This window comes from Lingula anatina, chromosome 2 (assembly GCF_051362555.1).
Source record: "Lingula anatina isolate TDL-2025a chromosome 2, LinAna3.0, whole genome shotgun sequence".
NCBI classification, from domain to species: Eukaryota; Metazoa; Brachiopoda; class Lingulata; order Lingulida; family Lingulidae; genus Lingula; species Lingula anatina.
In genome coordinates, this window is record NC_141768.1 from 25,310,615 (window position 1) to 25,338,064 (window position 27,450).

General features: G+C 34.3%; 3 protein-coding genes across 36 annotated transcripts in view; 2 read left to right on the top strand and 1 right to left on the bottom strand.

Annotated features, from left to right (window-relative positions):
- Nucleotide 1: 1 nt before the first annotated feature.
- Nucleotides 2-3,213, top strand: LOC106177032 (centrin-3). Its single transcript, XM_013559663.2, has 6 exons — nt 2-181; nt 880-1,015; nt 1,231-1,345; nt 1,757-1,871; nt 2,282-2,358; nt 2,622-3,213. Exons 1-6 carry the CDS (start codon nt 165-167, stop codon nt 2,663-2,665), a joined length of 504 nt encoding a protein of 167 aa, XP_013415117.2. The 5' UTR covers nt 2-164; the 3' UTR covers nt 2,666-3,213.
- Nucleotides 3,207-24,406, bottom strand: LOC106177030 (uncharacterized). Of its 2 annotated transcripts, XM_013559660.2 has the most exons (30): nt 23,834-24,406; nt 23,171-23,347; nt 22,843-22,918; nt 21,614-21,819; nt 20,885-21,005; nt 20,183-20,394; nt 19,837-19,934; nt 19,393-19,561; nt 17,673-18,750; nt 17,276-17,335; nt 16,580-16,651; nt 16,349-16,444; nt 14,921-15,119; nt 14,573-14,722; nt 14,241-14,307; nt 13,940-14,044; nt 13,363-13,410; nt 9,708-9,794; nt 9,088-9,231; nt 8,666-8,806; nt 8,308-8,421; nt 7,381-7,533; nt 6,893-7,033; nt 6,648-6,718; nt 6,326-6,423; nt 5,649-5,755; nt 5,113-5,212; nt 4,843-4,938; nt 4,403-4,536; nt 3,207-4,100 (listed from the first exon to the last, which is right to left on the bottom strand). In XM_013559660.2, the coding sequence occupies exons 1-30, from the start codon at nt 23,852-23,854 to the stop codon at nt 3,978-3,980; spliced, it is 4,464 nt and encodes a 1,487-aa protein (XP_013415114.2). In that variant the 5' UTR covers nt 23,855-24,406; the 3' UTR covers nt 3,207-3,977. The 2 variants fall into 2 exon arrangements, with proteins under 2 accessions (XP_013415114.2, XP_013415115.2); XM_013559661.2 differs by lacking the exon at nt 17,276-17,335 and having other exon boundaries at nt 14,921-15,128; nt 23,834-24,405.
- Nucleotides 24,407-26,923: 2,517 nt separating this feature from the next.
- Nucleotides 26,924-27,450, top strand: part of LOC106177031 (uncharacterized) — a 64,995-nt gene continuing 64,468 nt past the window's right edge. For 10 of the 33 annotated variants that reach the window (XM_087006215.1, XM_087006207.1, XM_087006221.1 and 7 more), the window contains exon 1: nt 26,928-27,415. In XM_087006215.1, the coding sequence (XP_086862341.1) occupies nt 27,146-27,415 (270 nt within the window). In that variant the 5' untranslated portion in view covers nt 26,928-27,145. Of the gene's footprint in view, nt 27,416-27,450 lie in introns of all 33 variants that reach the window. The other 23 variants (XM_087006205.1, XM_087006219.1, XM_087006216.1 and 20 more) reach the window with 8 other exon arrangements.

The window sequence follows — 27,450 nt, forward strand, 5'->3', positions numbered from 1 at the left end:
AAAAGGGTGCTACACTGCCGCCATCTATCACTAAGCAAGTTGTTTATAAACCGCCATTTTGAAAAGTATTTCTTTGTTTCCAACAGCATTGTGTAAGGATTTTAAGCCCAAAAAGTAATGATAAAAATTAAATAACAAGAGAAACAGTTGCATCCAAGCGAAACATGAGCTTGTCACTCAGGTAAGGGGATTTTCACGAATGCATCACTGTCACGTAACTCTTACAATGCACAAAGCGAAAAAATTATGGAAAATATTTCCTTCACTCGGCTATGATTGAATAAGCTGCTTGAGAATGCTCTGAGTATGACAGAACTTGTGCAGTGTTGCAGAGTGTGGAGTGTGCCAGTTGTGATGCAGCATTGGTAGTGATAATGTCTGCTCTTACTGTCTAGACACCATAATCATGATTATGGATGAATCATCCATAAACAATAGTTTCATGCATGGGTAAAACTCACCGTCTAAAAGTTAGTATTCCTATTTATGCTTACTGACACTACTTATACAATAACACGTATGTACACGTGAAAGATGTAGGTAAATGTAACTGTGAAAGATGTAAGTAAATGTAACTGTATGATGGTCAGCCTTGCCTCTGTAGCAATCTGGGGGAGAAAATAGGATTCGAACCATTGATTACTTTTGTAAGAATTAAATGCATTTTACATGGCAGGATTGGACAATATCTACAGTGTAGGCTGTGTAGCTTTGTACAGTGCACCTGGACATGATCAGACAGAAACGTTTTTAACTCACTTCTGATGGTTCCTGAGATTTGTTAAGATCTACAATAAAATCTAGTTCTGAGTTTTTTTTTTTTTTTTTTGGAAACCTAGGCTCATGACTGCACGATATGTTTGCATGGTGTATTTTTAGGTCAGAATTTTCCCTTGACAAGGGCAAACGGAGGAAGAGGAGGGAACTTGGAGAAGAACAGAAACAAGAGATCAAAGAGGCTTTTGATTTGTTTGATACTGACAAAGACAGAGCAATTGACTATCATGAATTAAAGGCAAGTTAAGTTTATAAGTTTCTTGAGCTGACACAGAAAATTTTTTGTATCCTGAGAATGGCAGATTGTTTAAATATAAACTGTAAAATAAGACAACAATAATATTATCCACCTTTTTTCATGACACTAAGGCTGGCTTCTAAAGACGGTTATTACTATGTGAAAGATGTTAGGTTGGTAAGGCATTTCAGTTGACATACTGATATATTTTCCAGGTTGCAATGCGAGCATTGGGATTTGATGTGAAGAAAGCAGATGTCCTGAAAGTACTCAGGGACTATGACAGGGAGGGAACTGGAAAAATCACATTTGAGGACTTTAATGAAGTCAGTAAGTACGTTTTTTTTTTATATGCTGGGAAGACATTCAAGGCCAGTCTTTGTAAGGAAAGAACTGTAAGCATATGCAATGCAGGCCTGAGGGTTCATCTTTAAAAAAGGCATAGTACAGAAATTTGAGTTAATATATTTGTACACTCAGAATAATGTGACACTCATGTGTCATGATTTCATTTCCTCGTAACGTGGACCAGTGAGACATTTAGAATAGAGATTCTTAGATTTCTTTAACATGTCTTCCATGACACAGTTTGGCTGTAAGTTTGAAAAACTCATCTTAAAAAAGAGGGTACATTTGTTTGCACTCAGTGGAAAAGATTATCAAATCTTTTAAGTTATTTGAGTTAAAAGGGTATTTAAAAAAAAAAAAATTCTCATCACATGGAAATGCTTTTTTTTTCAGTGACAGATATGATGCTGGAGAGAGATCCCAATGAGGAAGTATTTAAAGCATTCAAACTTTTTGATGATGATGACACAGGAAAAATTAGCATCAGGAATCTCAGAAGGGTGGCAAGGTAGGTGGTCTTAGCCATTTATCTTAGCCTTGTGCAAGCATTCATTTCTTTGTTTTTGAATGCTAAAGAAAAATCTACTTTGGAATTAAAAAAATTGTACAGATTTGTGTCAGTGACTCTCCTTACATTTTCTATATCTTGGCACTACTTGAGTTAACATTTTAAATAGTACATGAGCATGTTAGTTATGATAGCAAGCAAGGCTATAAGCCACCAGCAATTGAGATAAGTTCTAGTGGATGAAAGTAGCCTATGAATGAAGAACTGGTTGATTTTCTAAGAGTCAAGTATCTTTTAATCTGTTATGTAGAATTTTCACTTATGGAAAATTGCATAAAAACAGCAGTGGAGCAACTAATGGGAATATTGTTGTGAAATCAGAAATAAAATAAAACTACTAAATATTTCAGGGAACTTGGAGAAAATATGACAGATGAAGAATTAAGAGCCATGATAGATGAATTTGACAGAGATGGTGATGGGGAGAGTAAGTACTAAATAGAACAGCATGCATACAGTTGGTCTTTTCATGCCCAGTATATCACAGTATATAAAGAAATATAATATATAAGCAGACCGCAATCTCTTATCATGTTGAGTTTGGTCATTTTAAAGTCATGCAGATACCATTTACCATTTTAATCAAGAAACATGATATGTAGTTTACACATGTCCATAACCATAACTTTGCTTGAAAGATATGAAATTGCATAAATAAATCTTGAATAAGTGCTAATGCTTGTTTTTCAGTCAATGAAGATGAATTCCAGGCCATTATGACGGGAGATACGTAGTGGATGTAGGACATTAATAGACATCATTTGGTATGGATATTAGCCATGGATATCATTAGATTTGTGCATGCTGTTGAATGATTGTTCATTTCAAATATGTGGACTGAATCAGAATTGATTTAATAATGAAGATGATGGATTTTGATCTCATTCTTGTCCTTTGATGACAAGTGTTGCAGACTTTAAAAAAATCAATAAACTGAGCCTTATAAAGATATCAACATAGATTTTCAATAGTATACACTTTCATCTTTTTTTTTTCACACTGACTTGATCTGTTATTGAAATGACAAAGATTCCCTTAGCAATGATTTTGTACTTGAATTCTACTTGCATAGACATAGACAAGATTTTGGTGTACATTTTATGTTTTATTTATATATCAAAACAGTAATTTAAAATGGCAGAAGAAAATATTGTATATCTCATCTTAATATATATATAAACATTGAAGAAATTGCCCAATACATGTGTGTCTATGAATGTATTGTACAGTTTGTAAAGTTGTTGTGAATAATAAAGTAGGAATAATTATGTTTTTAACAAAAGTCTTTGATGATTTTTTTGTAAATGCTATCTATAATCTACACAGTTTAAAAGATCATAAAGGTAAATTTACATACAAATCTGAAACTTGAGAAAATATTGCACAACATAAATACATTTCTATTAAAAGTTAGGGTAATATGAAACAATTAATACTGGTGTAAAGAGAACTCTAATTACAGCTGTTTAAAATATGTCAACAACTGAATCTAGAAAGTCTAATTGTTCAAAGTAAAAATTTTTTTTAATGACTCTTCCATAAATATTCAATAATGTATTGTACCACTGTAAGGCCCTTTCCACATCACATGGTACACTTAATCTGTATCGCAATGTTTTCACTGGTTCTAACTGTTAATTACGCTACCATGGTTTTTGCTCCCTTTCAGAGGTTCTCTTTGATCTGTTTGGTCCAATTAATATAAGTCAGGTTAACTGGTTATGTTGAGTGCAGCCCCTCCATTAGATAACCCTCTTAAATAATAGCCAGGCTATTCATTTGCCAATCTCGCAAATCATTGCGATGCAGATAATATATTCCAGGACTGTAGCCAGCAATTTCAAAAGGGGGTTTCTTTTCTGGAAAAAGTTACCCGCAGTGGACCTTTTCCCAGCAGAAAGGGTGGTTCTTTTGAACCCCCCTGGCTACGGGCCTGTATTCCACTGTACTTCACTTGAATATTTCCCTTGCCAATGCTGATCAGTTGGTTGTTGTCCATCGTGAACTTAACTCCATATGTAAGTTGCAAAATATACTTTTGTTAGATCAGATAATCTTCCACTGCAGGACACATGTATCTCTGCCGCCTACACTGATTACATGACTGTTGTCAGCAGTAAACTTCACGCCATACACACAGCGGTGGGCACGATAGGTGTGGCTGAAACCCTGGGAAGAAAAAAAAACAAAAAAATTACATTATTCACTTTAATAAAAATATACAAAATTACAAAAAGAGAATTATGGTTTTGTTCCAGTTGTAAAAAATCTGATATATCCTTTCAGGGCTTAGGTGTTAAAATGATTTGGATTCAGTATAGTAATAGCACTTCCATTTGTGTCACATCAAGGAAAAGTTAATAAATATATCAAACTCCAAAGTTTATTGGTCTAAAAACCTTTTTCAATAGACATCCCCTTTTAACCTGCCCATTCAGATAATACTGAAAGAGATGTTGGACCAGGCTTACCCCGTCTTGACTGCAGGGATGTCTGAATAAGCTTAGTCTCCCACTTCCATCTCCCATGACCAGTATATTAGTAGCAGCATTCACATCCAAGCTCATTATGTCTGCCTCTTGGGCTTGTTTGCTTTTCCACACACCTATTCGTAATATGTTGGATCAAATTCATGAAAATGTGTGCACGAGAGAAAGGGGAAGCTCAATAAAAAAAAACAAAAAAGAATTTGACCATCCCTGATGGTAAAGATTCATCATTCATTACAGCATCTTCCTTGAAATCCATTCTGGGTTACTTGCATCATCAGGTAGCCAGCTAACAGTGAGACAAAACTTAAACTGTGTTTCAGATTATCAATAAGTTAATAAAAACCAAGTGTATCATGATGACTGTTGATATATTTGTTTTTAAATGAATTAACCCAACATCTAGACATCCATGTACCAACCTGCTACAGTGTAGTCTAGAGTGCACTGCATGGATCCCCAGTCCACATTCCTTAGTGTTTTGATTTCTGTTATTTCTTGTAAGAGGTTGGTATCCCCTGGACAAAAAAAAGTTACAATCATACATAATAAACTACAGTCAACTCTTCCACAGTACACATATGGGTCTCTCTCTCTCAGTTTGTGTGTAAAATATGCCAGCTTCATTCTTTTATTTTTAATTATTTCATATTAAATTAGCTTGATGAATGACTTAAAAAGAAAATACTTACAGAACTTTGCAGTGTGGTCACAACAGCTACTTCGTAGAATCCAGCTACCTTCAACTTTCTCCACTGACCAGTCAAGGCCCGTTATACTAGACATGTGGCCCTTAAAGGAAAAAATAACAAACCCTATATAAATTAATGTACACTTAATGTTAAACCATTGTGAAAAAAGTATGATAATTATTTATTTAATTCAAACAAAATGGATTAGTTTCCATGAAATGGTGTTTTTGTAAATAGTAATGCTGATTCAAGTTTTGAAAAGTTAGTTTGCTTCTTGTCAGAAAGAGCATTTATGTGAGTAACTAAGAAATAAAAAATCTTGAAAAAATAGGATATTATAATAAGTGAGTTGTCTCAAAACTAAGTAAATATTGCACAATTAGCTCCATCTTTAAAATCAATTTCTCAGCTGATTAAGGAGGCAATTTCTTTATAAACTATATTTTTGTATAAAATAGGTAAAATTAAAATCAATTTTGTGGCAAAAATATTTTGTGGTTACATTTACTCACTCCATTTCATCTGTGAAAACTTACTTTGAATTCCCCAACTACTTCTAGTTGCCTGTTCATCATCTCATTAACATCCACCTGGATAAGATGAAGAGGGCTGTTGTGACTGGCCACAGCTATCATAGAGCAATCTGAAACCACAATCACCTTATCACAAGCCTGCTCTTCATTCCAGAATTCTCGTATTCTAACAACTACTTTGTATGTATTTCCCATGTTGTGTTTAACTATGGGCTCATTTCTACTGAAACTATTGATCCTTGTAGATCAATCCAACTCTGCAGGGACTCTCGCTGAATGGAATCAGTTTAACAATAACAGATTAATACACCTCCTCTTGTTCTCAATGTGCTTGATTGTATAATCACCAGCTTTTTCTGTATTCTACTCAACGCCAGATGAGTTCACGTGGAGTTGGATCGATCTACATTGACCTGAAGTTTCAAGGGGGATGAGCCCTATCTTAACTTTTTTTTTGCTTTAAACAAATTCATTCATATTTTTATGTGCTGATTATCATCATGGTCTGTGATTAAATTTTCAATCACCCAAATGAGAAAACAAATAAAATGTATGATAATCACAACACCAATAATAACAACATGTTTTCAACATTATTAACTTAAATCTTCTAGGACATATGAAAATCCTGCTTCTGATTTTAATAGCAACACAAAGAGGAAGAAAACAGGAGTACCAACCAGGGGCAAAAGCTATCTTGTCAATCCTGTGTTTGTTCAATTTTATCCTGTGTTGTTCATTGAGATTCATTGAAGATGAAAATTCCAAGAGGATTACACTAAATAAGAAGATAAAGTTGCCTGCAGTTACTTGAAATTTTATATATATTTTAAAGAAAAAATGTGAACAAACGAGTAAGTCAATTTCACCTTCATTAATCAAATACCAATTTCATGGTGGAAATTTTAAAAAGTTATAATTTTTAAAATAAATTAAAAATAATACAGTTTCATTCGATGATTTCTGCCAGTTTCTCTCAGAATAACTTTCAGCCCTATATACCCTCCATCCTTGGTTCCCAAGGTTAGTAGATTTCCTGAGTGACTTACATCTACACATGTCACATGGGTGTTCTGTAGAAAAACATAAATAAACAAATAAAGTTTCAGTGATTCTAAACCTAAATATTAGTACAACATATCAATGTGTGGTGATACAACAAAATGTTTTTAGAAAAAGTAAAAGTGAAAAATAATTTGTACATTATTTTAATCATCTTGCATTAGATGTCTCTCTCTTTTAATTACCTTGAGGTAAGCCTTCCACAGGCCCCGTCTTGTCTGTGCATCAAACAGACAGAGTATACCATCATAACCTGCTGTCAGAAACCAGCCACTGTGTTCTGAGTTATGAACAACTGAAAGACCCCTTAGATCATCAAAATGTCCCTAAAATTTTAAAACATTAATACAATAATTATATAAATAATTCACTTAAAATGTTAGCATGCAAAACCAAAAGAAGTTTCTTTTGTACCTTAGCATGGAGGCTTCTTGTACTCCTCCCCCCAATTCCAGCTAAGCCTTTCTTTAGATATTACAACTTACAATGCAAATCAATAGCAATTGTAATTGAAACCCATAACGCATATCTAACTTGTTATTGTTTTAATCAATCTGGTAGAAAAAAGGGTATGAATCAAAGGTTCATCTAATACTCTCAAAATTGTGGTTGGCCTTTGGAAATAAATACAACATGGATTCTGTTATTTAAAATCTGCTGTAAATTTGGTCACCTGTGTTAAAGGTATTGGTTCTAGAGTGAGATCACTGAGAGGAAGGCCCTGGGAAGCCATCTTGGCAGAGACTATGGCATTCATGGTGGTTCCACACAGCAGTCTGTCCCCGCAGACCTGGATCATCCTCAACCCACCCTCTGTTCTAGGCAACTGGAAGATGGGTGATAACACAGTTACTGCAAGAGAGAGAAAGCATGCAGGGGGTGGGGTGGGGTGGGGTGGGGGATGGAAGGGTTTTCAAAAGAACAACCATTTTGGCATGGGAAGATGTGCTCAGAATCCATATCTTATATACCGGGTACTAATAGGTTCTGTGCCATTTTTTAAGGAGGTAAAAAATTCAATTTTTCCGGAAAAAGACCCCCCCTTTGAAATTGCTGTATACAGGCTCAAATTGAACCCCAATCTTACCATGGTGTTATGAGTTTCAGAGGTAACTTGACACTATCCTCTAATCAGGGGCGGATTTAGGCCGTCTTCTGGGTCTTCCAGAAGATGGTCAGACTTTCAAGTTAACATTGACGGGTATCTAATTTTTTCTGTTGGAAGACGGTCAAAATTGGACGATATATCAACAAGGATAATTTGGAAGACTGTCAGTAAATAGCTCTGGATCCGCCCCTGCTCTAATACATTTATTACCATTTCTTTGCTGTTGCTGAACAGGAGAGTTTTCAGTAACCTCTTACACTCAGGGTGTGTTATATGTATGGTGAAAAGCTGTTTCTATTGACACTAAAATTAAAAGAGTGAATGATAATGTCTTATGTCATGTTAACTGGATGTCATCTTTATTTCTCATTGAAAAATAAAATACAATGTCATATGTTGTGTGAAATTTTGCCTCTGAAGTTATGCCAGGGCCATTTCTCAAAGATATTCCAGACTTAAAAATCTGAACAAAACAACAAAATTGAAGTGCACCTTCATTTCACCAGCAGTATCCATATTTTTATTCCATGCCCAAGCACACAGTTTGCCATCTCTGCCTCCTGACAGTAACGTCCCTCTCAATGATAGAAGGGAAAACACTGGACCCTGAATAAAGTTATATGCAAGATACTTTATCTTTCCAAACAAAAATAAAGTCAAACCTTTTTAAGTCTACATGATTAAATATGAACCTAAAATATTCCTTGTACACATCTGGACCAACAATATTGTTTTTTGAACTTGCAGAATTTTCAATTATGATTCAAGTATGATTAAGATATTCTAATAAATATCAATGATTTCACTACAAATACTGCTAAATTCCTATCCATTATACAAATCGACTTACCTCATGTGCATGTTTGATATAGTTTGTGATAACATTGCCACCATATCCCCAAACGTATATAGTACCATTTGAATCTCCAGTGACAAGGTCCCCCTTGTCATTGTGCATCATACAGATGATGAACCTGGCTTTATTGTGTTTCTGCATGAAAAAGAGTATTTTGAATTATTCACTGTGATTCACTGTGCCATTTTCAATTCATAAAACATCTGAAATTAAGCAAGTGGTGAAAATTAAAAGAAAAATGAATAATCAGCATTAATCATGTCACTTGTTTTTACCTATGACAAAAAAATGTAAACACGGGAGTGCTAGCAGCTTCAGTGCACTTACAGCAATGTCCTTAAAAAACATGTCAGTTATGGAATCGAAATGACTTTTAAAAATTGAGAAAAAAATGCAGTAAATAATGTCGTAATTACCTCATAATTGGGATTTCCATTCATCTCTATCATGCCTCCCTCCACATATGCTTTCCACCACGCAATGTGTTCTCTTCCAATGGTGACTAGGATTGCAGGATCTCTGGGGTTGAACCCAACATCGCAAATAACATCCACTCCTATCTGAATGAAAGATAAAAGACAAAAACTAAAATTTTCATAGCTCCCCAAATTCATCACTCTGAACTTCAGCAACAAACGTTCATCAGAATGTATTCCTATTCCACTGCTGTTTGTTATAATTGACTTGTAAATTATGGGACCATTCCCAAACCCTATTAACTACTAACTGTGGATCGATCTCTCTTTGAGGGGATTCTCGCTAAATTTTATCAACTAGGGGCTAATTAATTATCTTTAAGCAGCTTCAGTAGGCATGCCAGACATCTAAGCCACTTAAGCTGAAAGCAATTTGGCGAGAAACCCTTCAGAGATGGATCAATCATGTTAGATTGATGTAGGTATGGGAACCCAGTCTATGAAGCCCAGAGTAAAATCTATATACATTTAAAAAAGAAAACAATTATGCAATGGCAGCAGCACAAGTTAATATGTTTTTACTTTTAGTGTCTGACATTATCCGGCCATACATCACTCACCAAAACGTGGGCCAGGCGTTTCCCGAGGCTGACATCCCAAATGCTCATGACATGCTCAGCGCTGTCATCTACTGCCACCAGACGGTCCTGCAAAACATGTCGAAACATCAGTTAATTTGATAATTTCTTTAATTAACAACAAAGATTTCAATTAAAAAAATAGTTCTCCAGCATTTTTGTGTCCCTAACCATAGCCTGAGGTGTGCTGTCAGGGTACCTGACATATCCCTTTGAAAAACTGGTATCCCTTTGAAAAACTGGTAATTAATAAAAACAAGGCAGCAAAGCTGTCAAATGTACAGACAAAAAACAGAAAATAAAGATGCAAAATAGGTCATTTTGTCAATTTTGATGCAATAATAAATAATGCTTATAATAGCACTGTCAGTCAACACTGAATTTTAATCATGCACAACAGGTAAAATGGTCAATAACATGAGCGGACCCAGAGATATTTTCTGACAGTATTCCAAAGTATCTATTTTGATCCATCCTCCATTTTGATGGTCTTCCAACAGAAGAAAAAATAGATACCAGGCAATATAAACTTAATAACCTGACTGTCTTCCGGAAGACCCAGAAGATGGTCTCAATCTACCCTTTCAATAAGATTACAGTTTTAGGACCATGAGAGACCAAAGTCGCACGATGAAAGTCTCAATATTTGAAAAATGATGACAGTGTATAAAATAATATTACATAATGTTTAAAGACATAAAAACAATACAACTGCTTCTGTGGAAATACAGAAAATGTGCAGAGCCTCGAACGGATTTGAGTTAAAAGTCACAAATGCAAGTGTTTGAGAAAAAATTATAAAGGAAAACATAACAAAACTAGAAAAGCACTCCAAGAGTGCAGGCCAAGGCAGCAATTGTTGATTATTATTGATTATTGATTGATAATTGAGCCAGACCACCACCAAAAACTAATCATTGGCCCACTTCTGACAGTTCCTGAAAATTTCAGCGAAATCAGTCTATAACTTTTTGAGTTATGTTGATGACAGACAAACAGGGGTGAAAATATAACCTCCTTGGCAGAGCCTGAGGTAAATATAATTCCAATGATGTTGCTATTCAAACTTTTCATCTTCGTGTTTGATATATATATATATATATATATATATATATATATATATATATATATATATATATATATATATATATATATATATATATATATATAATTACCTGCATAATTTACCTCCATAATTATCACTGCTTCCTTATTATTAATCTAGCAGCTCGAGAGCTTAACCTTTGGGAGTTTACAGGGAGATATCAACAAGTGTGCTTTATGTAATCTCATTTAATGGCCTATTAATAATCAATTAGGCAAATGAATTTATAACTCAGAACTAAGCTAAGTGATACCCAAGGGAAATTTACAGACTGACCCTCTCAAAGGTCTTTCAGGCCCATAAGTCACATCTTAAGAAATGCACAAAACAATAATGCACAAAATAGGAGACTACCAATTCTGATGCAATAATACATTATGTTTAACTGCACAGTCAACATCAAATTTTAATTATGCACAACAGGTAACAACGACGAAAGTAAAAGCATAAGGCTTCAGGCCCATCAGAGTTCAAGTTTATACTTAGAAAGTGCCAGAATGAGAAAAATGAAAATTTCACACAAAATTGCATAAATTCAATAATAAATGATAACCCAATTGACCTGGCTTTCTAATCTGAACTGCATGCCAATCCTTAAAATCATACTTGGAAGTTAAAAATAATAATAAGTAACACAGTTTTCTTTTCATAATGTTTGCAGTAGCAGTGCAAAAAGATTGTTGTCAATTTTGATGTAACATTACATAATAAATTGTAGAATAATTATCAACAATTTTTGATTATTGACTATAAATAGCATGGACATGTAGAAAATTTGATTACCATTCGCCTTCATGTCCATGGGAGCTCCGAGTCCCACAATGAATATGCCAAAAAGATAATGAATATTTCACTCAAATGTATAACTTCCAGAAAAAGAAGCCAATTAGACTGCTTTTCCAAGTCAGGCTGCATTTTAGTCCAGTGTTTCTTTTTTAAAGGTTTGACAGTCATAAGTAACACATTTTTCTCATAATGGTCATCATGACAGCGGCACCAAAAATTGTGTTTTCTTCTATTCTGATGCAACATTACATAATGCTTAACAGCATAATGACCATCAATTTTTAATAATAGAATATTAGTAACATGGACATTCAGAAAACGTGACAAGCAAAGGTCTTCAGGATCATGGAACTTCATAGTCACACCTTGAAAATGCCAATAAGTGAAAAATAAAATTTTCACAAAAAACTGTTTAATTGCCAGAAAAATATTACCAAACAGACTGCATTGCCTACTGAAGCTGTAATTTAGACCCATATGTCTTTCCTGTAAGTTTGAAAACAGTAAGTGACATGATTTTCCTTAAATGGTCATCATGGGAGCAGTGCCCAAAATAGGGGTTTCTTCAAATTTTGATGCAACATTACATAATGTTTAACAGCATAATGACCATCAATTTTTAATAATAGAATATTAGTAACATGGACATTCAGAAAATGTGACTAGCAAAGGTCTGCAGGCTCATGGAACTTCAAAGTCACATCTTAAAAATGCCAAAATATAAACAAGACAGCACTGTTCTGAAATGGGTTTATTTTCATTTTAACACTTTTTTAACATAAAACAAAATAAACAGTTTACTGCCATTTTTATATGACCAACTAAGAAAATTGATGAGATGGGAAAAATATCAATAGAGCAGTGTTAAATGTCCAATTTCCTCCATTCTGAGATTCTGAACATAATGGATGATTGAATCTAACAAACTGCTAGATATGAGTTTATTTCCATTTTTGACACTTTATTACACATTACACGATATCAAGTTTACCATCATTTTTACATAATCAACTAACAATGTTGTAAAGATGCAGGCAATATCAAGCTAACACTTTTACGTATCTTATTAGTTAAATAATGAGACTGTTAACATGCTTAAGAATTGAATCTGAGGAAATGTGAAAAAACAGCATAACTTCTAAAATAATGGCCCGTTTATGCTGATTTTCGAACTCAACCTGCGTTTTAGTAAGATTGACCACTCCTGTAAGTATAATTTTCTTATATTGTGTTATCAGTGTTGCATATATGTTCAAAAAAGTGAAAAAACAGCATAACTCCCCTAAAAATGGCCCGATCATGCTGATTTTCGAACTTGACCTGCGAATTATGAATATTCATCAGTTTTGTAAGTTTCAAGCCAAAAAGTAAAATGGTTTTCCACTTATCGTGTTATCGGTGCTGCATATATGCTGAAAATAGTGAAAAAACAGCATAACTTCCCTATAAGTCACCCATTCATGCTGATTTTCGAACTTGACCTGCGTATCATGAATATTCATCAGTTCTGCAGGTTTCAAGCCAAAAGATAAAACGGTTCTTCACTTATCGTGTTATCGGTGAAAGTGCACGACGGCGACGCCGGCGACGACGACAGACGCAGATGATGGCTATATGTACAGACACATCTGTGTCTGTACATAAAAAAAGGAAGAACAGTGCTTGTAGCACAGTGTTGAGCAACTAAAATTTTATTTTATTTCTTACCTAGGAATAGCAGTACAGAGAACATTTTCAATTGCTTACCTGAATTTTAAACTGAGAGTTAGAATCCATTGAATCTCCATGTGATTTCTGAAATATACAACAATATGCACATAAAATTTAAAGTGAGAAAGAAGCCTAGGTTTTTTATCTTTAAAAATCTGAACTTTCAATTTAATCACCAGTAAAAACTAAAAATCATAATAAGTAATTTGAAAAATTGATTTAAAGACAAAGAGTATAACCATGTCTCTATCAAAATGAAAGGAGTTTTAATTTGTGATCGATATGCAATTATATAAATATATTTATCATGTCTAAAAATTCAGATTATATTGGTTATTTATTTTTTATTGGTTTAAAAATTTTTTTGATTTTCAAGATCACAACAAAGGTTCATGACAATAAGATGTACATGTAGCAATGAATTGCATTACCACATAACAAATTTAAATTTTATTTTGGTAAATTGTTTTGGATGAATGGTGAAGGTGAAGTTAATAAGGGGCATATGGGGGAGCGTAGTATTGGGTAAAAAATAAACAAGGCCTATTTTAATAGAGTTTTGAATGCATGGAATTTGTCCTCTATTGTAATTTAAGTATATGTATACACTTGCCTTGATCCTGGTAAATGCCATGCACACCACAGATTTCTCAAAAAAACCCATGCCACAAACATGGAGAGTTTGCAAAGTGTCACAACGCCAGATTCTGATATGAGCCTGTCAAAAAAAAAAAAGAAAACAAAACAAAACAATATAAAAAAGATTCTGTCCAATTGTTACTTTTGAAGATACTAGATGCTCCAGAATATATACTAATATAGGACCACAGCATGAAACTTGCATAATAAAAATGAAAGTAACAACTTGTAAGAGGCTGATTACACGGAATTCTTTTGGCGTCTTAGTTTCTTACATTGTTTTCCTGCTTGGAGGACTCCTGTCCAGTTGCCACGGTAACACCATTAGAGTGTAATGCCATGCTGCAAAATAAAATCAAATATCAGTTTTAACTGTGATATATAATGAACATTTTCAAATGATACTCAAATTCATAAATCAATTATCATTTCATATATGATGTCTAAAGTTTGTACTAAAAATATACGAAACTCCCTCTATAAAGTAACAATTTTGAAAATGAGCATTGTTTTATTCAGAAAAATATCTATTATAAAGACGTGAATACAGAAAATAATTAACTTTACCTCCCCCATAAAAAAGCAAACTGAAATTGTTTTATCTTACCATTTGATGTCCTCTGTATGCTCTCTGTAGTGTCTCTGTGAGTGTGACTCATTGTTATACAGTACAGATATAGGGCCCACAAAGTACAAGATCTCCCCTGCACTTGTAATATGGATGTTACTACGGCAATCATTGCCTCGGTATCCATATCTGTGGATATAAAAGTTTATATTAACATTTCAAATGAAAACATGCACCCTATCAATTTTGTCCTTGACAGCAAATGAAAAAAAATGAAACTTTTAAAACGCTGCGTTAATTATCTTCTGAAACCTGTCCACCAGCTCCATGACTTTAATATAACAGTTAACCCTAATAAAAGAAACTATTCAGTTAATTACTACTTACACCCACTCCAATTTGAGTCTTTCTTTTGGTGGATCAATAGCATGTTGTTTCCCCAGGTAAACATCTGGGATGTATAACTTTGTATCTTTTCCCTTGATATTCATCACAATTTCAGTATTGTCCTCAGCTTGTACTGGGGGTGGAGGAGGGGAGCTTACTTCTGCATGGAGGTCAGTTGAAGTTGCTGCATTTTGGCCATCTGAAGTATCTTTGAAAATGTTCATCAAACAGATGCAGACAAAGAAACACAGTATAATGTGCATTGTGCATAACAAAATCTCAAAGTTATTAATTTTCCATGCTCATAAGGTGCTGACCTAAAGTATTTGATTTAATCCTATAAAAGTTTCCATAAGACACAGGCCTACCCAACTACCAGACTCGGCACCTACGGATCCAGAATAAACTGGTATATCAGACCACACTACCCGTTTTCAAGGTGTTCGTCAGATCGCATTACAGAGTATCATACCCCATCACAAATTTTGTAAGCCTATCTGTCATCCGGGTATCGCGCATCGTTTTCGTCAAGTAGGAGTCGTATGAATACAACAATATGGTGACAGACGACTCCCTCAATCAGGGGGTGGAAACGCGCTACTTTTATGATTAAGACGAGCCTAGCCGTCAATACCGGTTATTGTTTTGTGACCTTGAGGAACAATTAGGTTTGGTCGTTGCGGCACGCATGAACAGTAGTTGAACTACCACACCTGGGTCTTTTGTTTTTGACAACTGTTCACTCGTCATCGAGGCGCTTGTTCAAGACTACAGGCTGATATCTACTAGTACTACCAGTCGCTTCATTAGTAACGTTCCCACAATACTTAGTTTTTTTGTCTGTGTGTACATACCCTGAAAAAGGCCAGCCTCGCTGACGAGAACAATGGACGTTTCTCACCCCTCTCTAGGATTACCCCTGCCCTCAATATCGTCCATCCCGGTAGTCATGAAAATATTTAACCCCCCGACAGAATATGCTTCTGCTATCAAAATTAGGTCTACTTTTCTAAATTAATATATAAGTTTGCAAGTTCTTATTTACAAAACATCATTGGCTATGTCTGAACCTAAATTTTATGTTAAAAATTGCGGTATTGTCAGATTTTAGCATAAACAGGGAAAATTGCAGCAGCGCATGAATCTAGATGAGATGCACTACTTTCCAACCCCGCTTAGGATCATTGCTATCACATCGGGCACCAGGCAAAATCGGTGTGGTGGCTGATACTCTGTAATGCGATCTGACACACACCTTGAAAACGGGCAGTGTGGTCTGATAAACCGGTTTATTCTGGATCCGTAGGTGCAGAGTCTGGTAGTTGGGTAGGCCTGAGACAACAAAATCTGAAATCAACTGGAACAAAAAAAAAACACACACACACACACACACACACACACACACATACACACATTGCAATAATATACCTTCATTGCACCCTTGTTCTTCCTCATGAATTGTGTGAGAGGTGACGGGCCTGTCAGACTGTATCTCCTCGCCCATACCAATCTGGGAGTTCCGGCCTTTGAAAGCAAGGAATGAAATGTAGGGATCTACAGCATATAACCATTACATAATACAATGCCTCTACAAATGCCATAAAATATAATTGTTTTAAAAGTCACAATAGTCACAGAAAATTAAAATCATACAATTACCTGTAAGTTTGTTTTTCACAGATGATAAGAACCCAGATGCTGTCTGAACTGGAGCTGTTGTCTTTTTAAACTCTGGAAAACAGAAAGTTAAGAAAAATGTGTAAAATTTTCCAAGGTATAACATTGATAATACTGGTACATGCTGCATGGTGTAGTAGTTTTGAATAATTTATACTAAAAGTAACAAGTAGTGACAAAGTGTGTGAAATATGTACAAGCTAAGTTATTACCACATCTATAGCTACAATGAAAATATTCTAGCAGATTTTCAATAAAGGCTATGATCTGACACTAAAATATTATGCGAACTTTGATCAAGTTTAATACAGAGGATATTCTATTATTATTAACATATTTAACAATGCATCTACATTTTTACTAGACAAACTTCTAACAGCCAAAAAAAAAAAAAAACATGCACTAATTAGCATTATATAATTACCTTTGCCAAGGATGTTGTTTTTGCCTTAGTTGGTTTGTAATAGGTTCAAACAGCCTAACTCAAGAAGTTATGAACAGATTTTGATTTTATTTTCAGGATAGGTCTGAAATGGGCTAACTTGGAATCAATTACATTTTGGTGGTTATCTACTGATTAAATCATCAATCAATTAAACAAAATAAGAAGAATGAGAACTGTGCTGCCGTCTGTGCCTTCATGAAGGTGTATGATTACTAAGTACTTTTCTTAGTTACCTTTACTTTGCTGGCTCCTAAGACTGCTCCTGGATGGTTTTTGTTTACCCAAATTGCCACCTTGGTAATATATATGTATAGCTATATAGCTATATTGGACATGGTAAACACAAAGCAACAGCTAGAGAGCCACACAATAATTACATCTATTTCTAATAACATTATCTACTTTAATTCATCAATGCTTTCTACTTTTTTACTCTTCACCTTTTTTCAACAAAACAACAGTATTGTCTAATCCAAGCCTGAAATTAAATGCAAAGCTTCTAAAATACAGATTACAATTCTACTAGCTAAATAAGAATCACTCATGCTTAAAACTACCATGTTAACTGCATGTAAGCACATACTTTTGATTAAGGACACTAAGCAAACCAGACACAAATGTTCCTCTTACTTGAGTTTCTTCCTTCTTTCTTGGCAGAGGTCGTTTCCCTGCTGGTTGGGGTCTCTTTCAGGTTAGGCTGTGAGGAATGAGTGGAGGCAGAGTGAATTTTACGAATGGATTTATTTTTAGATGAGAGCGTAGGAGCAGTAAAGTCATCACTTCCACGTCTCTCTGTCCGTCTGTTAGTGCTAGACTTTGGTCGCTTAGAGTTTTTAGATGATGAAGATTTGGATGTGGATGCAGTATATGCTGGTAGACTTTTCTTTCTGTTAGGAGTATCTTTGGCTTTGTCTTGCTCTGCCTCTGTAAATGCTTGTTTTTTAGGTAACTGAGCTGAGTTAGACCAAGATTTTGAATCATTGACTTTTATGGATTCACTGGCATTTAATTGATTTTTGTCTGATAGATCAACAACTGTACAATAGTCAGATTGAGTATTCTCTTTGCCTGATGCATCATCTGACCTGACAGACATCAATTTTTTAGCAGTTTCTTGTTCATTTTGTGCTTGCGCGTGTGCCTCCTTTTTCTGAGGCGTTTTTATGGATTGATTATTAGCTTTTGTTTCTGATTCAAACCATTTACAAATTTCATTAATATCTGGAATAACCTCAAATGATGGTCCTCTTTTTTCCTTGGATTCATTGTTTTGTCTGTGTGGAAGAGGATCTGCTTTTGTACTGACTTGAGAAACATTTTCAGATTTAGGGTCAACAGCAGGTTGAGCCTCGATTGTTTTTGGTTGTGATTGTGTTTGTTGAGACACTTGAGATGAGGAGTCTCCAGCAGAAGAATTGCCACTCATGTTCAGTTGAGATTGCATCTGTTGAGATGTCTGTGATGTGTTGAAGTCCATTGAGGCCTGGGAGTGATGACTGATAGGCAAGGTGTTCTCAGGGGACGACACAGCCTCTGCAGGGGAAGACTCAGCATGCTCAGGTAACATGGCTAGGGTGTGGGTTGGGAGTGCACTAGGTCTAGGCGTGGAGGTGAGAGGGGGTGGAGGGGGTGCAGCAGGGGGTGGTGGAGCTTGCTCTGGAATTACAGGGAGCGCTGGTGGTGGTTGGGCATTCACTGGTGTTTGGACCTAGGTAAGGAAGGAATTGACATCAATATCATGCAGGATACTAATATTTATACACACACAATATGTATCAGCAGACCTGTAGCCAGTCTATTTCAAAAGGAGGTTCTTATTCCAAAAAGTGGACCCTTTTCCCCTTAGTTGACTTTGATTCAGACTGAACCTTCTCCAGCCTAAAAGGAGATTCTTTCAAACCTCCCACATTTGCCTATAGGCCTGATCAGTATTATTTAGAACAATTATTTAGAACATTTAGTGTTGTCATTTGGGACTAAGGATACAAATTAACATTCTCAGTAACACCAATTCTTCAATCATAAACTTAATATTTCTCAAAATAATTATTAATTATATTAAAAATGTTCTTAAATATTATATTAATAATGTTATTAAATTTATCAGCATTATTATCTTCATTATCATTCTTTTTAATATTACTATTACTGTCGTTATTATTATTATTATTATTATTATTATTATTATTATTATTATTATTATTACATTTAATATGTATACTATTGTTGTACCATACCCATGACAAAGATGTCACAGTGAAATACACTATCACTATCCTATAGACTTAATGATAATAAAACTATAAAGAATTACAAGAGATCCATTGAAACATGTCCCCAGAAATGCTACCTCATTTGCAGAAGAATTAAGTGCATCCTCTCCCATGGTAAAAGAAACAGTATGACTCATACTGCTCATGGATTGAGACAAACTAGTTTGTGGTCGTTTCAAAACCTGTGGCTTCTTCTCCACCAAATTCTGCCAGGATCTTTCCAGAAAACTAATCATTTCAGGCCAGCTGGAAGCAGACAACAACCCATTACAACACTCCATTAAGAAGCTAACTGTTGTCTGAATGTAGTTAGGTATCCTAATTATGTTCATAAAGTAAACGTAATGGGATATGTAATACAGGTAAAGAAGAATATCATTAAGATCACATTTCACACAGCAAGCGCTAAACTGTGATATTTGAATCCATTTCATCTCTTAGGAGTAAAGTTCAGATACCCACTTAAGATTTTTCTGTCTCCTTGCTTCCATTTTTTTTCTTTCTGTCTAATACTGACTTACCTTATCATTTCATTCTTTTCGTCATCACACCTGTTCATGATGCCATTTAAGAGAGCTCCATAGATTGGGATTTGGTGGTTCAGGCAAATCTCCAACATCTGTCAGGAAAGAGGAAAAACAAAATTGTGTTTTTATTCTCATTTACTACTCCGACACATATTCTTATAAATTGTCTTAAGTTGAAGGACACCTGAAAATAATGCTGCTGTTTTGTTTCTTAACAATTTTTTGTTTTCAGCATTGCTTAAGTGTGCCACAAAATTTTACACATACCTGTATCAGTATATTTGCTGTTTCACTAGTCCATGTCTAAGCATAGTTTTAACTCTTATAAAATAGCATGTACCTGTTTCTTCGCTATTTTCCCTGTTCTGTTAGAATCTTGGGTTTGAAAAGACTGCTTCAATTCCTCCGCATCGAAATATTCCCCTCCACGCTCCATCTGTTCCTCCAGTCTTCTCAGGAGATCAGCGTCTTTCTCTTCCTGTGTTAATTGGGACTGGCACTTGTCCACATCCAAGTCATTCCGAGTATTTATGGCAATAACACTGTCCCTGCCTGAAGAGAAAAAATATATACATATTTATTTAACCTAAATTTAACAGACCACTTACTTTATACAAAAATTATAGAATAAATCTTCAACCACATTTAAACAAGTTTTGTTGGAGTTTGGAATCCTTTCAATTTAAAATTAATTTTAACTCATGGTTCTCTTATTATAACACATATTGTCAATCTATAGCAAGTGTACAGGTTCATCTCCTGTAAAATACAACTAAAATGCAATTTGACACTTATGGGGTAAATATTACAAAAGGACATGAAAAAATCTAATAGCTGCCATGAAAATATTTCAATCAAATTGGTTTTCTAACTAAACCTGCCTTTTTATCAAATGAAGCTCCCCTGAAATTTGTAGTAAAACCAAAGTATGGTTTGGCAGTCACGGTAAAACTGTCACCAAATTTTTAATGCCTCTGTGTATAAAAATCTTCCAGTATATAATGAATATTCATGAAAATAAAGTTAATAAAATTAACCACACCTGTCTTTGACTGTGCTGTTACAAGACATTTGTAGAGTTTTTCAAAATCTATTCCTTTTTGGTCTGTGAATCTTTCCACTAGCATCTGGAAAACTCTGTTGGGAATTTTCAAGTTGTTTTCCTGAAAAGTAAAAATGATATTTGAAACAGTTTTGTTGGCTAAATATTCAGTAAGCAGAAAACTATTTGGCTGTTTAAATAGTTATATCTGCTTAAAATCAATACATGCAAAACTTAAATATTAATAAATGGTTCAATTTTGTTTTAGCATGGGTTTCAAAGGTTTCTTAAAATGTTAAAAAAGCATGTCTGAATGTTTACAATAAATAAATAAATAAATAAATAAATAAATAAATAAATAAATAAATAAATAAATAATTGATAAAGCTAAATGGTAATCATCAAATACCATACAAATGTTAACCAAATTAACCTCAACTTTGCTTACAAATAAATATTCTTTCTCCCAATATATCTAAATGCCTGCATGAAACAATTTATTCTAGAATAACATAAGATTGTCACCTAAACAGAGCCCAGGGCTTGACATAGCCAATTATTAATTTACTTAACTAAACTTGCAGGAGGAAGAGAACTTGTAGTAAGAGTGCTTGTGAAAGGTAGTAAAACCCTCAGTAGCTAAATTTAATGTTAAAACTTCTAAAAGTGAACTGGTACAAACTGCATCAGTTAAGTTTAACTCTCTATGTAAAAATGACCTTAGCCTACCTGAAGCACCTGAAAGAGTTCCTTGCTTGTTACCCTCGACTCAACATTGGACCCATATTTACGTAAACTCATCTGAACAGCTCTCAAGCGTTGCCGACTGCATTCTTTCAAGGGGCCCCTGAGCATGGAGTGAAGATGAATTTCTGGGTCTTCTTCTGTAACTTTACCTCTGTCTTCTTCCTCTTGGAAGGCACTAAAACTGGCAACTGACATGATAATAAAAAAAGCTTAACTTGCAGTCCTTTCACTGAACCATGTAGTACTTCAAAATTGGAACATGAAGGAAATTTGGTGATATAGATTTTTACTTGTATTACGTGCAAAGATGGCAAAAAAGGAAATTGACTAAACTTGTCTCTCCCTGTTTGATAATGGGTCAACCATGCCTCAAAGAGAAAAAAACTTGTTTAATCTTTACATAAATTATTTACTTTTTTATCACGAAGGAAACTGTCATTATTGGATGAATAGCAGTTAAGATTGTTTAGGGTTTTATTCACTAAACCTGATATCAAATTGAGTAAACATTTCTAAAAGTTATTAAAAGATACATCACAATGACCAATTACTAGAGTGTGGTTCTTATTTCACACATCTGTTTCATCTCAAATATTATTTTCATCATTTAACTGATGTACTGTATATTTCAGATAACACATGTATATCATATATCATTTTATTGTTGTAGAAATTGAACTGAAATATCTTGTCATACTTTCAGCCTAACATTTTAATTTCCTGCTGTAAATTTACAATCTATATTTGATACAATGTACAGTGTGTATAAAGTTCATCAATAAAAAAATCAATTCTCTGCTGTTCATTATCTGGACAAAGCCCTCCATTATTGATTTCAGGTGCTGGACTTAAATGCTTGTTACAAGTTACTCAGCAACAGATGAACACGTAATTATCCTGCTGAATTCTTGCTCATTCATGGCACATAGAAATTTGGTATTAAGTTTATCATGGAAAATAATAATGATAATAATAATAATACTAATAAACAGAAAATAAAGATGTGTTTAAATCTTTGTTTTTGGTGATAACATTCATATCATTTCATGACGTGCAATTCACAGTTTTTTCACACAATACATTCTTTTTTGCTGAAATTGTCTTTTAAGATTCTTGAAAAATTCTTGAAAAAAATATGTTTGTTTTTATTAAATAAAAAAAAAAAGAAAATTTAGTTTGACTATGTCTTACCACCCAGGTGTTCAACTTACTTGAGTTGCCTCCTAAAGAGAGCTCAGTGGCCCTGGGAGTTCTCCTCGTTTTAGCAGACTGAGAATTTGATCTTTTCTGAAATCAACATGACAATGTTTTCCATAACATGTCAAATTTGTTTAAAAAATACACTTAATTTGGTGCACTGGTTAAAAGTTTGCGTAAAAGAAGCTTTTAAATCTGATTTTTTAACCAGCCTGCTAATATACATGTACAACTTCAGAGACATTTTGTGGAGGTTACAAGAATCTTAATGAGCTTCCTCCAAAATTTGGTGTAAACTACATGTAATTACAATTGAGAAAAGTTACCAATATGTATTCCTACCATCTCATTCCATGCCTGTGAACCATCACTTGAATTCAATGTAGAGTTCAAGCTGGTGTTCAAATTGAGAATCCCTCCAGTCCTGGCAACAGTTCTGAGGCGACTGTGACCAGATTGGCTCTTGTTCTGAGACATTGTTGCTGTGTCTACGTAGGCGTCTTCAAAAACCTCAAGTTCCTGCAAATCAGATTTATGGTATCTACCTGATTGTGGTTGTATTATGAGGTAATGTTATGAATTCCCTTTGGCATCGCAACAAGTGTTGTGTAACAAATATCAACTTTTTGAAAGAATGCCGATTCTCATAATCAGAGAAGAAATAAGTATCCAACTTGCCAGAGTCATTTTCAAAACAGAACTAATCTAAGAACATCAAATAAATCCAAAGTTAATTTTTTATATGAAACAAGATACAGGTAAATTTATTGCTTGTATAGTTTTTTTGGAATAGCCCCAAGAAAGCATTCATACTATAATTATCAAAATGAAATATGCTTTACTTTGTTAAAAATAATATCAAGTTTAAGGCTACTTACCCAGATTTTTCTTATATTCTACAGCACCATGTGAAGTTGCAGATGACCACTGAACTGGGAAAGCCTCTGTGGCAACCCCACCTCACTGAAACATGCACTTCATTGATTAACTTCTTAATACTCTTACCTCACATTCCAGATCCATCATTTTCTTAGTTACGTCGATTCTCCGCTCTCATAAATTCTGGCAAAAAAATCTAATTTTCAAGTAATGGCTGTAGTATAAAGAGAGAGATCACAAGAACAGGTCAATCATGGCATGTAGCATATACCATCATAGGCAAGCCAGTGATGGCACAAGCATGGCTATTACAAGGCAGTGAATGGGCATGACAGATTTATCATGTTGCGAGGCCTTATGCAAACACTGTCATACAAAAAGATATAATGGACTTCAATATTGACTGTTTGGCATTAACCTGGGTCTTATCAGAGTCCATTTATCCTCTGTGTACAGTGTGTTCAAAGTCGGAATAAAATCTCTATGGAAATGGGTTGTAATTTCCTGGTTTTTTCAGACCACATTTGTGAAAAAATACACTAATGACAGTCTGGATGCAAGGTACGTTATGTGCAGGATATAAAGCACCCCAGACAAAATATCCAGGAAAAGATTTGACATTATCTTGGTTAAGGCAGAAATAGGTGTCTCATAAGATGAATAATGTGCAAGTAAACCTATCATTTAGCCAGGATTATTGAACATTGGCTCTCGCACAACTACGGAAGATTCTACACTTCCTGGCAACCAACATAATGCATAGCCACTTTCACATAATGCACATGGCTTATTTTAAACAGTCTATATTGATTTAAACAAAATTACATATTTTTAAAAGTTGGGTTTTAAAAACTTAAGCAAACAAAAACATTTCCTTTTACTTGAAGTAACTGACCATGAGATTCTGAAACAAAAATAACAAAACAAACAAAAATGTAAACAAACAAATAATGAGCTGGTTTATCTAAATAATTTATTTTTAATACAGTAATTCCTAACCATTCTTCTGTTTGTTAATAAAAGAAAAAAGCTTGTTATTTACTTGATTTGAGTCAAGTACATTATGTACACAGTTACCTACATATATCTTAATATATTCATTACATTTTGACTTTAATTCAATTTTATTAGTGAGTGACCATACCATGCTTTTAAGACAGGAGAAATAACAATTTTAAAATAAAAGGATAATTAATTTATGATGATGGCAAAATTTTCCTCAGAAAGAGTTCAGATTAGATTTTTTTTAATTAGTTAGATTTCAGTATATTTGCATATCAAACACTGTCATACTATTTTTAAATGCACTTACATGTAAATGTGAAAAAAAAAACTCATGTCCTAAATACAAAATCAAAATAATACTTACTTGAAATTCATGCTTTTCTGAAATGGTGCACAGGCTCAAGTAAATATTGCCATAAATGTAGTAATATCTGTTATAAGATACTTTGCTTATTTTCGCCAAAATGGCTTTTTCTTGTTCACCAAAGTCCTGAAAAAGGGAGAGCTTAAAATCAAAGCTGCTTTCTTAGTCATCAATCTACTTCAAAATGTTTGAACTTTCCATTAAAGAAAGGTGTGAAAACCACAACAGCGATGTAACTAAATATTACGAAGGCAGCATTAGTGATGTCTAGAGATTAAAAAAGCAGTTCAGTGAGAACTTAAGAAGGTAAGTTACCAGGGGAGAATCAATATTTTTGTGAAAAGTAATTATAGTTCAGGAAACCAGTGCTGGTGTTGATTCAGATAAGCAAGTGCTCAGTTTCTTTGTAAGAAAAAATCCCTTTTCATTTGAGAACTCGATCATCATATCAAAAACTAAATGTTAGAAAAATCTTATATAGAAATATAGACAGATTATATCTAAGTTCTACAACATCTTACATATTTTTCACATCCGGTCACCTTATCAATATTAGCTGCCATAATAAATTGCATACTCCATGCGTACATGTACTGTGCTAGATCTAAAACTGGTCCATTTAAGCTACTGTGGTAAGACCCACCTATCCTATATTCAAGCAATCATTCTTTACCACCCATACTTACATTATGATAAAATTAACATTGACTATGTTTAAATTTCACCTTGAGAACTGATCTTATAAATTTTAACAATTAACTAATTTCCAGGATTATTAAAAAATGTTCTATATTGTGTAATACAGTATCTTTACTTTGGTGCCAAAAATGACATGCAAGGTCATTTAACCCAATTACATGTCACAAGTGGAGAAAGGATATCAATAAAATTAAAAGAGAGATCCCAGCATGTTAGATGCTTGGCAAGCACAGGACACCTAGGGTAGATATATGTAATATGATTCATAGCTAGAATAATCATTTGCAGGTAGTTCTCGGTTCTTGCATGGTTCTTTTGATATCCAGAAAAAACTGCCAGATTTGAAGATGTAAGCAGTTAAAGTAATAATGACAATAAAACTTATGAAAATAAAGAGGGCAAAAAATAAGGAAATAGAAATTATATAATTAAAAATTTTATGTGCTTGATGAGGCTACAGAAAAGTTAAATTCAAAACTCGGCAAGGTGCATAGCACAAAGTTTACTGCATTAACACTCCTATTTACAGTTTCTCATATAAAGAACATAACAGAAAATGGTAATAAGTGTACTAATGCACGAAAGTGCTAGGTGCTGCAATACTATTTTTTATCCATAAAACGTGGATGTGCTGCTAGCCTGAATCTCACCAAGAGGATCTCACCAAACACACTCCTGGAGATCCGAGCACAATCATCCCAAGGATATCGTTCTCCCATCATCATAACTTTAATTTTTTCTCCAGTTATTATTGGTTTGGTTTTGATACAAAACTGTGTTGACTAATTAAAAAATAAATTAAAAATGAATATTTTTAAATAAAAATATATAATCTTTCTCTCACTCTTTTGCATGCTCACTCTCTTGCATGGGAAAACTAAAAGCAATCGTGTTTCTTTTAACTTGTGAACATGGATGGTGAACTTATTGTAACATTAAATATAGTGGATTTAACTGGTAGAAGTCCACCTATTAAATATTGTGCTAAACAAGAAATGGCCGTTAAAAGTGTACACTATTTCTAAAACATGCTAATTTCTTTGAAACGCTTGAGCGAGCACCTGTCGCCCACACAATACAAAATCATCCCCTGCGATAATTATCTTTACATTTGTACTTGTTTCACTGAGATAACAGGACATTAAGCTCCAAAACACTGTACTGGAATGAAAAGTATCACCTTTCTCATGCGGCAGAGGGCGCTTGCGACTCTCCAATCAAATAGGGATTCGGCATCCCACAGAGCCACATTTTAGACACAACCGCGCATTTGGTACTCGAAGCAACAACGTGAGAAGACCCAGGCAAGCGACTGCCATGTGAATGCTCACCAACAAGTACCAGGAGAAGTGTAAACTTTCATCTCAGACATGAAAACTACAACAGAAAAAAGTTGCCGGTCGGACCATACATATTCCCATCAAGGTGAAAGTGAAAGACACCGGTCATGGATTTGTACGTTTCAGTCGTTGATTACTTTCACGGCATGGACAGTAATGTTGTGCGGATTAGCGTGGAGTATGACCATGGTATACAGACTGCAAGACAGGGTAGACAGACTGGAAACACAGTGTTCCAAGAATGAAAAAGTGGATCTGCAAAAGTATCTTGATGAGAATTTACAGAGAGAAGTTAGCCGGGTAAGAGAATGGATGAAATATACCACCGTGTTTAT

Bases quoted from the DNA above. Each gene is read 5' to 3' on its own strand.
- LOC106177032 (XM_013559663.2), top strand. The intron at 1,016-1,230 runs GCAAGTTAAGTT...TATATTTTCCAG, and splicing joins TTGACTATCATGAATTAAAG to GTTGCAATGCGAGCATTGGG. The intron at 1,346-1,756 runs GTAAGTACGTTT...TTTTTTTTTCAG, and splicing joins TGAGGACTTTAATGAAGTCA to TGACAGATATGATGCTGGAG.
- LOC106177030 (XM_013559660.2), bottom strand. From the start codon at position 23,854: ATGATGGATCTGGAATGTGAG. The intron at 14,723-14,920 runs GTAAGTAGTAAT...TTATATCCACAG, and splicing joins AGACTCAAATTGGAGTGGGT to ATATGGATACCGAGGCAATG. The intron at 14,045-14,240 runs GTAAGAAACTAA...TTTTTTTGACAG, and splicing joins CCTCCAAGCAGGAAAACAAT to GCTCATATCAGAATCTGGCG.